The following is a 10,107-nucleotide window of genomic DNA, read 5'->3' as shown; positions in this document are numbered from 1 at the left end:
AGAAGGACAACCATCGCTGCAATACTCCACCGATCTGGGCTTAATGGCAGAGTGGCCAGACGGAAGCCTCTCATCAGTGTAAGACACAAAAAAGCACCTAAACGACTCTTAGACTGTGAGAAACAAGATTCTCTGTTCTGATAAAATGACTATTGAACTGTCTGGCCTCAATTCCAAGCATGTCTGGAGCAAACACAGGCCCCACTCATCACCTGCACAATACCATTCCAAAGGATGGTGGTGGTAGCATCATGCTGTGGGGGTGTTTTTCAGCAGCAGGGACTGGGGACTGGGGGACTGGTCAGGGTTGAAGGAAAGCTGAACGCAGCAAAATACAGAGATATTCTTAATGAAAACCTTGTCCAAAGCACTCAGGACCTTAGATTGGGCTGAAGGTTCACCTTCCAACAGGACAATGACCCTAAGCACACAGCTAAGACAACGCAAGTGTGGCTTAGGGACAACTCTGTGAATGTCCTTGAGTGGCCCAGCCAGAGACTTGAACCCAATCGAACATCTCTGGAGAGACCTGAAAATGGCTGTCCACTGACTGTGCCCATCCAACCTGACAGAACTTGAGAGTATCTGCAGAGAATAATGGCAGAAAATCCCAAAATGCAGGTGTGCAAAGCTTGTTGCATCATACCCAAAAAGACTTGAGGTTGTATTTGCTGCCAAAGGTGCTTCAACTAAGTACTGGGTTAAGGGTCTGAATACTTATGTCAGTGTGATATTTCTGTTGTTTCTTTTTAATATATTTAAAAATCTTGTTTTTGCCTTGTCATTATATATATATATAAAAAAATTATTAGCATAAGGCTGCAACAAAAACATTTTTACTTTATGAATGCACTGTGTGTGTGTGGGTGTGTGTGTGTGTGTGTGTGTGTGTATATATATGAATACAGTGTATATAAGGACACAAGTTTACTTTAATGTGTGCAGATGCATGTTTATGTATATGTATCTAATATGTATTAATACTTGTAAGACGTTTTAAAACGGCAATAAACATTTTTGAATTCTTTACACAACAATACAGCATAGTTAATTGATTGTAGGCAATAAAATATTGTTTCTGATTTCAAAAGTAAAGAAAAATAAATTATATTATTAAGCTACATATTTTTAAATAAATTCGAATAATAATAATAATAAATATAACTAGTTGATTGAAATCTTAGACCACGTTTCATGATGATAATGAAAAGAAAACATCATTATTGTTGACAAAAGCAATAGTTTGGGCACATTTGACGCAGTTTTGATTACTTTAAACCTTTCCAAACCTTTCACTAGTAGTTGGTGAAAATGTACATAATTGCTGTTGGTGAGTGATATTAAGGATAGGAACGTTTCTTTCTTTGTCCGTTTTGTCAGCCGGACTCGATGTAGCGGTGCAAGTGTTTGTTTAATTCCGCTCAGTGTTGTTTTACGCTGTGTTGTTTAGCCAGTTATTTTAAAATGCAGGTAAATGATCAAAATCTACATTTGTGGCAATGCATTTGAACAGTTTTAAGTTTTATTTATATTCACAACGCAAGTAGCTAGTTTTCGAAAAAGCGCTGTTTGAAATGGTTTTATCTGTTGATAGGGTATTAGCATGCTAACTATGAAAAACTTCACGTGAAGCCTTTGTTATTATTTTTTATAAAATTAAAGATGAGCTATTTGTGTTTTATTTAAATAGCAGAGGGAGGAGAAGCAGCTAGAAGCCTCAGTAGAGTCTCTGATCGCTCGTGTAGCGCATCTCAAAGGATCCTTACAGAGTTTCATTTATAAACTCGAGAATGAATACGAAAGACTTCCATGGTGAGTAAAAACCGTCTTTCATCTGTCCTGTTAAACTCATTATAATTTTTCATACACATACTTTAAAAGGGCCATATTTTAATTTAGACTTTTGTGGCATCTTATGGTTTAAAGCTGCACGTATAACAATGTTCTCCTATCCAGTCGTGTGGCAATAAAGATTCTAATTGTTCTGAAAAAAAGGTTAAATGTTTTTCTAGAATTTACTTGTCTATTGAGTTTTATACACTGCATTAAAAAGGAAAATGTAAACTGTATACTTGTTTATACATATATACACACACACACGCACATATTTTAATTGTTTTTTCCTCTAAAATATCATCTAACTCTAATATGAACTGTTTTGATTCAGGCCATCAGTGCTGGATAATTTTGCCCTTCTCTCTGGGCAGTTAAACACCATCAACAAGCTTTTAAGAAATGAGAAAACTCCATCATACAGGTCACAGGTCATCATACCACTGCTGTTGTCTCCTGATCGAGATGAAGAGCTGGCAGTGAGTGTTCATTAACCTCAATAAAGCATCACATTACAGCAGGGTTTGTCTACATTTTTGTTCTACGCATATTTTATTCTGCAAGACAATGTTTACTATCCTGTTCCTCTTTATAATACAGAAACTGACAGAGCAGCGGGTGCCTGTGTTCAGCCATGAGATTGTGCCCGATCACTTGAGGACCAAACCTGACCCAGAGGTCGAAGAACAGGAGAAACAACTGAGTGCAGAAGCAGTCAGGATTGGACCTGAGGTTGCACAGGTAAACATAAACCACATGGTCATGAAGAGTTCAAGAAATTGTTCACCCAAAAATGAAAATTTTGTCCTGTATATCAGTGGTTATCAACCAGGGAGCTGGGACCCAGTGGCGCAAAAAGTGGGTATGCGCTATATGCAGCGCATAGGGGCGCCAAAGCGATGGAAAAAAAAAAAAAAAAAAACTAAAAAAAATTTCTAATTTATATAAGTTTTATAAATTTATATAAAAGTTATATAAGTTAAATATAAAAAAGTTATATACATTTTAGAGGACTAACAGGCTAGAGTAGGCGCCGGCGCCCTCATAAGATTCCATCATAGAATTTATTTTGACAGAAGGGTAATATCGCAACGCGAGCGCTGAGTGAGCAGCAGGAGTGAGTTGTCGTTAAAACTCAAAGATGGATAAAGCAAAAAAGCTGTCGGGGGCTAAAAACAGAAAAAGAAAGAGGGAAAAGGAGATTGCATGTCAAGGGATGCGACAGCAGCTTAATAAGTGGATAGTGAAAGGCAACAGGTAGGATTTAAAGTGTGACGTCTGTGCTTGGAAGCTTGCAAATATTCATGTTAACAGACTAGCTAGCGTTTGCTAAGACTGGGAATGTAGCAGCCAGAATATGTAGCTAGCTAGCTAGCTTACAATATGCAAAACCGAGGTTGCTGAGCTGAAAACTGAAAAATATATGGTAGCATGTACGTTAAATGACAAGAATCTGGAAAACAACTAATGCAATATCTCTGGTTTACCATGGAATCATGCATAGATTTGCTGGCAAACTTGGAGGCTTGCAAATATTAATGTTAACAGACTGGCAAGTGTTTGCTAACTTAATGCAAAATAATGTTGCTGATATTTACATTTAGATTTTGGTTAAACCCTATCTATGGTAGGGTCACATCTCTCTCTCTCTCTTTACAAATCTGTGCTGTGTGTGTATGTGTATGTATGTATGTATATATATATATATATATATAGATAGATATAGATGCAATAATTGGGGCGCCAAAATTGTTGCTGCATACCCCTCTAACACTGGGTAGTTGCACCCCTGCTGGGACCCACTTTTAATGACTTAAAATTAATAGCAAAAAAATAAATATTAAATTAATTAAAATAATCCAACTTAATTAAAATGCAAAAAATACATTAAGATGTATGCCCACAAATTATAAACAGACTCTTTCTGAAACTTCTAGAATATAAATTATCCATGATTAATTATTTTAATCAGACACGTCTAGTTTCGGGCGAGGGGAACCTTAAAATAATGTCTTGGACAGTGGAGAAGCTTGGGAGTCAAAAAGGTTGTTAACCACTGCTTGTATTGTATAATGCTTTCTTTGTTAACCCTTCAAAGTCGACTGACGCACTAGATCGTCAAAGTGCGCACCCCTGACATATCTATTAAAATTCGTTTTTATTGTATTTTCTTTTTAGAAACAGATCCAAACATTGAATAAACTTTGCTCGAATCTTTTGGAAAAGTTGAACAATCCTCGTGATGACAGAGACTCTGAAACATCAGGTACTTGAGCTGTTATTCCTTACGACATATTTGCGCCAAAAAGCTGAGGAAGTTACCTGAGTCACAGATGTTTAATTGAGATTCTCTTTTGCTCAGCTTTGCGACAAAACAAAGCGTCCTTCAATCCGGCCGACACTAATGCTCTGGTGGCAGCGGTGGGCTTTGGAAAGGGTCTGTCAAAGTGTAGACCACCTGGTCCTGTTGCCCCGGGTCACCCTGGACAGCAGATAATGTCAGCAGGCCCCACACTGCAGCAGGTCACGATTGCTGGAACCTCGGGTCATCAGGCTGGCATGGGTGGACAGGTCGCTCAGCAGCAGCCTGGACAACCAGGTACATCATAACATTGCTTATAACATATTCACATACCGATTTAAGCTTAAAAGTCATCATTTGTCATCAAGGTTCATTTTCTTTCTTTAGGGAAAATGCCCAGCAACATCAAGACTAACATTAAGTCTGCATCTGCGCATCCATACAACCGATGAGTTCCCTGCATAAATGGTGCACTTTGTGATGAGTGTTTGGTGGCAAAAAAAACAAAGCTTTGTTTTGTTTATATTTCAATAAACTTGTTTCTTGAAATAATCTAGTGATATAGCATTTCTTTCATCACAGAATGACACAAGAGCCATGCCAGTGGTTCTTTTTGACCACTAGGTGGAAGTATTGACTTTTTATTGCATGTCACTTTTAGGCTTTATTATATGACTGTAACAATATGCAGAATAATTAAATTCGATTTTTATTGATATCTTTATTAGATCTATCAGGTTATTAATTTAAGTTGCATCAGGAATTATGTTCAAATGCTTATAGAAATACAGTTGCTGTTGTAAATAAGATTACAGTGGAACAGTAGTGCAGCCCATTAAAAAGACTAACTATTTGTCACAAACTCATTTTGATTCCTGTCAAAAATTAATTAGGGAGCTACTCTGAATGCCAGTATCTTCATTTCATCATTATAACTTCTCCCCATTGTTATATTTCATGGCTTTTACTCAAATCAAGCTCCATTTATTCTTTTTCTCATAGTTTGTGTTGCTCCATGTGTATTCAATAGAAAGATATTGGGGAGACCTGGGCTAATTGTTTCACTTTTTACTCTGGTGAATATTTCTCAGGGTAGGTTTTATTTTTCAAAGTCAATTGTTGCATAACCACCTATCTTTAAGTCTTAGCTACTTAAAACCTATTTAATATATTTACTCTCTTCATTGAGTTCATTGAACATAGGTTGAGCTTTTGTAACCGCGTGCCGCAATAGCGGCACAAATTGTAATTTCATCACAACCACCGAAAAACAAAATCTACCGGGGGCGTAGATTCCAGGGGGATAGGGGGAGGTAACCCCCAATAATCAAAACAAGCAAGTACAAACCCCCCCCAACACACACATTCCATGATCAATGGAAACGTGTCAATACTCTATGCTGCCAAATCTACACCCTTGAAATCTACACATCTTTTTTTTTTTTTTTTAGCTAAATTTAAAAAAAATAAAACGATTCATCAAACAACAAAAATGTAAAAGTATGTAGCTTACAAAAATTTAAAATGTTGTTTTGGCCAACATAGATTGTAATTAATAAACTATACATTTATGACATTTAGAACAACAAAAACAACTACCCCAGTCTCCACTATCTTTGTTATATATACTGGGACCTTTTTGAAAATTTTGTGATCTGTAGGCACATTGTACCTTACTCGAATTGCAGGAACTGTCTCAAAACTGGGGGTTTTGAGTCTACTTTAAGGGCACAAACTCCATAACACTCTAGTTCATAGATCAAAACAAATCCTTAACTACACTCAACCACCTGCCCATAATGCCTGAACCTTCCAACCAATCCTCACTTATACCATGAAATCACACACGTTCAGTATAACTTCACATCATGGGGGTGTTTAATGATAAATCTTAAAGTGAAAATGAAAGCGGTTTGGGACACTTTCGGCTTCAATTCATCCAATTAGCACATCAGGAACATCGCTAGGTGATACACGAATCTTCTCTGAGGATTTCTAAATTGAATTGCATTCCTAAATTTGCACATAAATTAGGCATATACATTCAGTTCCCTTTTGTGGGTTTTAATGAATACATATGAGGAAATAATTCCTGGCAATTAACTGATTTGAGTTTCATAATTTAACCCACCAATCCAAAGAGTCTTTATCTGCAAATATTTGGGATTTTTGTGTCTTGTGACTATCCTACCTTGCGAAACTGTGTATTTAAAATTTTATGGACTGGCCTCATTCACTTCCATTGTAAGAGCCTTACTGTAACTGTTTTTTTTTTTTTATTATTATAAACTAGGGACAGGTCAAAATAATTTGTGAGGTAATCCATATTATTCTGCGAATGCTGTCAATTGAGTTTATCTTGGATTGAACCCGGAATATTATTTTAACATAGTTGTAACGCTCTTCAGAGATCAGGGGGAAAGGAGGATGCAGGAGTCTGCGGTGCATTCCATGTAAGTCTAATTTTATTTTCAGAATTTAACTCAAAAGATGATTTCCAGCAAGTCTTTTTTTTTACTTTGCACACACAGCTTCAATGATAACAGTCAACACAAACTTGAATCACTCAATAAACTGCTTTTCGGCGTAAAGCTTCAGGGTGTGTTTGTGTGGCTCGGAATCTCTCTGTCTCTCTGGCATTCCGTTGGCCTTTTGTAAGCCCGTCTCCGCTGTCAATGAAATAAGACACAGGTGTTTAGCTTCAATAATCACCAGGTGAGGGGTCTGGGTAGCTCACCGAGTAAAGACGCTGACTACCACACCTGGAGTTTGTGAGTTCGAATTCAGGGAGTGCTAAGTGTCTCCAATAAGGTCTCCTAAGCAACCAAATTGTCCCAGTTGCTAGGGAGGGTAGAGTCACATGGGGTAACCTTGTCGTCGCTATAATGTGTTTAGCTTTTGGTGGGGTGTGTGGGGAGTTGTGCGTGGATGCTGCGGTTGATGGCGTGAAGCCTCCACACGTGCTATGTCTCCGTGCTAATGTGCTCAACAAGCTCAGACGTGGAGGCAACTGAGATTCATCCTCCGCCACCCAGATTGAGGCAAGTCGCTATGCCACCATGAGGATTTGGATCACATTGGGAATTGGGCATTCAAAATTGGGGAGAACATAAAAAAATAATAATCACCAGTTGATTGCTCTCTCCCCACTGACAGACACACAACCAAGTCCTGCTCCACCGCCCGATTTAGGCCCGGGTGGTAAATGCTTGTGCAAATCGATTTAATCACCAGCAATTCAAAAAGTTTGCAGTGTCCGTGACAAAAAGGTTGTGCTTTGATCGTTGAGGATTTCCTTCGGAATCCGAGATAATTTTGAAGAGTGCCTCCACAACACTGTGTTTTGAGATGTTGCGTAAAGGCATCACTTCCAGATATTGCATTGCATAATCCATCAGGACTAATACAAACCGATATCTGCATGCTGACCGCTCTAACGGCCAGAGGAGGTCCATACCAGTTCTTTCGATGGGGGCTTCGATTAACTGTAATGGGCGCAATAGCGCTCTTGGGGTGGTCGGTGGATACACCGACTGACATTCGCGGCATGCTGCGCACCATCTGCGCACATCCCCACGAATGCACGGCCAATAAAATTGGGCCATTAACTGGTACAGTGTCCTTTCTTTTCCTACATGACTTGCCATAGGATTATGGTGAGCTGCCTGGAAAAGTGTTTCCCAACGGCTCCTCTGGACTAATAACTGGGTTGTATTTTCATGGGTTTGAGTGTCCTGCATCACTTGAGGCAACCAGTCCCTAATGATACAAAATATGGATATGTGAGGGTGATGTCAGGCTGGAGCTGCTGGCCATCTATTACTCTCACATAGTCAAAGGCATGCCTAAGGGTTTCCTTTATGTGAATCCCCCTCTGGGAAATCCCTGAGGGCGGGAATGCCTGAGGATTCCCCTCCTGGGTCATTCTGACACTGAGCATATGTGGATGGCCCCAGTTCTGTCTCCCCAGCCATCGTGTCACACATCACACACTGAGGTTTCGGTTTACAGGACCCATCCACACACAATGCTTTTATTAACATTTTAAACCCTGGCCAATTGGTCCACAGAATCAGTGGATGGGTGAAGCAGGAATTAACAGCGGCCTCCACTCTATGCTTTTTCCCCCGGAATTGAATAACGGCTGTCACCACCGGATAATCATGAACATCCTCATGCACACACCTCACCATCACCTTGCACCAAAGGCACCATCATGAACCAAGCTGTGATGATTCAAGCTCTGATTACAACCAGATTCCACCAGGGTTTGGTATGCACACGCCTTAATTCTTACCGGTACATCCCAGCTTGATCTGGGGTGGTCTGTGATGTGTCGGGGACCCAGATCCACATCCCCACCTCCATTACTGGTCACCTGTCTTGGACGTGTCCCAGCTCCTTGCAACTCCAACAGACCGGCCCAGGCTCACCGGCTGCACTCGTGGCAGCGGAAACATCATCCTGGGAACGGTGACGGCGAGGGGTAGGGGAGGGTGCCGGCATATGGTGCAGCCCGCGGAAGGTGGTGCTGGTTTGGGTAGAAACATTCTCAGTTTCTGGGGAGCAGGTATAGGGCAAGAGGGAGGGACAAGATGGTTGAGGAGCAGTGAGAGAGAAAGAGAGAGAGATCTAGACTGCTGCTCGCCGGCTTTCAGGTAGGCTGCCATGTGGGCTTCGGCTAGCTGGACGGCGTCATCTACTGATGAGGGGCGATGGGACTGGAACCATTCTGCGGTTCTTTGGGGCAGGCAAACGGTCAACTGCTCCAGCACCATCAGCTCTGACGAACTCCACATCACAAACTTCCTTGGCTAGCACCCACTTTTGGTAGGTATCATGGAGCTTCTGGGCAAACGTGAAAGGGTGGCTGGCTTCGCTCTGGGTGAGGGAGCGGAACAGCTGGTGGTGTTGTTCTGGTGTGCAGCCAACCCGTTGCAGGACAGCTCTCTTCAATTTTGTGTAGTCCAGGCGGACCTGCTTCGCTCAGCGGTGAAGTGTCCATGGCGGCTTGTCTTCCCACTCCTGGGTTTCGGCACCAGTGTAACGTTCTTCAGAGATCAGGGGAAAGGAGGACGCAGGAGTCGACGGTGCAGTCCACGTAAGTCTAATTTTATTTTCAGAAATTAACTCTAGATGCTTTCGCAGCAAGTCTTTTTACTTGGCACACACAGCTTCAATGATAAGTCAACACAAACTTAATTCACTCAATAAACAGCTGATATGTGTGTGGCTCAGACTCTCTCTGGCATTCCACCGGCCTTTTTAAAGCCTGTCGCCGCTGTCACTGAAATGAGACATGGGTGTTTAGCATCAAGAATCATCAGGTGATGGCTCTTACTGCTTCCACTCACCCCACTGACAGACACACGACAACGTCCCGTCTTTACTGTTTTGATAGTTTAGAGCCATGGTACTCATCAGGCGGCCCACAAAACCATCTTTTTGTGGCCCGTCTGAAGTTGTCATGACAAAGTTTACAAGGACATTTTTTTGCTATAAATGTTTATAAGGACATTTCTAGTGTCCCCATAATTCAAATTGCTTAATAAACATACTTGATGTTTTTTTGAAAATGTAAAAATGTAGATAGTTTTTTGTGATGGTTAGGGGAATCTAGTTCGTACAGTATAAAAATCATTATGTCTATGGAGAGTCCTCATAAGGATAGCCGCACCATCACATACTGTAATCACATACTGTATAGGCCTGTAGACAATCATTATTTTAATATCAGTTTTTATTTAACAAAGAACCATACTTTTACAATAATTAAGCTATATGTCTAAATATATATTATTTTATTCTTGTTAATTACCTTTGTCCATAATGTTATTATGTTAATTGTTATTATACATATTAAATAGCCATTTTAGCATAATCTACTCACCTCATTAAAATAAAAATGTATTAAATAAAAATTGTTAGAGTGCTGCGTCTTTCCAAAGTGGAGAACCTCTGGTTTAGAGGAA

The 10,107-nt window shown here is 40.2% G+C and overlaps 1 protein-coding gene across 1 annotated transcript; it reads left to right on the top strand.

Moving 5' to 3' along the window:
- The first annotated feature begins 1,360 nt into the window (after positions 1-1,360).
- med8 (mediator complex subunit 8) lies at positions 1,361-4,644 on the top strand. The gene is made up of 7 exons (XM_052141474.1): positions 1,361-1,470; positions 1,691-1,812; positions 2,168-2,312; positions 2,434-2,574; positions 4,012-4,099; positions 4,196-4,432; positions 4,523-4,644. Exons 1-7 carry the CDS (start codon positions 1,465-1,467, stop codon positions 4,585-4,587), a joined length of 804 nt encoding a protein of 267 aa, XP_051997434.1. The 5' UTR covers positions 1,361-1,464; the 3' UTR covers positions 4,588-4,644.
- The last annotated feature ends 5,463 nt before the right edge of the window (positions 4,645-10,107 follow it).

Source organism: Xyrauchen texanus, chromosome 13, assembly GCF_025860055.1.
Source record: "Xyrauchen texanus isolate HMW12.3.18 chromosome 13, RBS_HiC_50CHRs, whole genome shotgun sequence".
In the NCBI taxonomy this organism is placed as follows: Eukaryota; Metazoa; Chordata; class Actinopteri; order Cypriniformes; family Catostomidae; genus Xyrauchen; species Xyrauchen texanus.
This window is presented reverse-complemented; position numbering and strand designations above follow the sequence as displayed.

Excerpts from the sequence above, each read along its gene's own strand:
- med8 (XM_052141474.1), top strand. Across the intron at positions 2,575-4,011 it reads TTGGACCTGAGGTTGCACAG|AAACAGATCCAAACATTGAA; the intron begins GTAAACATAAAC and ends TTTTCTTTTTAG. Across the intron at positions 4,433-4,522 it reads GCAGCAGCCTGGACAACCAG|GGAAAATGCCCAGCAACATC; the intron begins GTACATCATAAC and ends TTCTTTCTTTAG.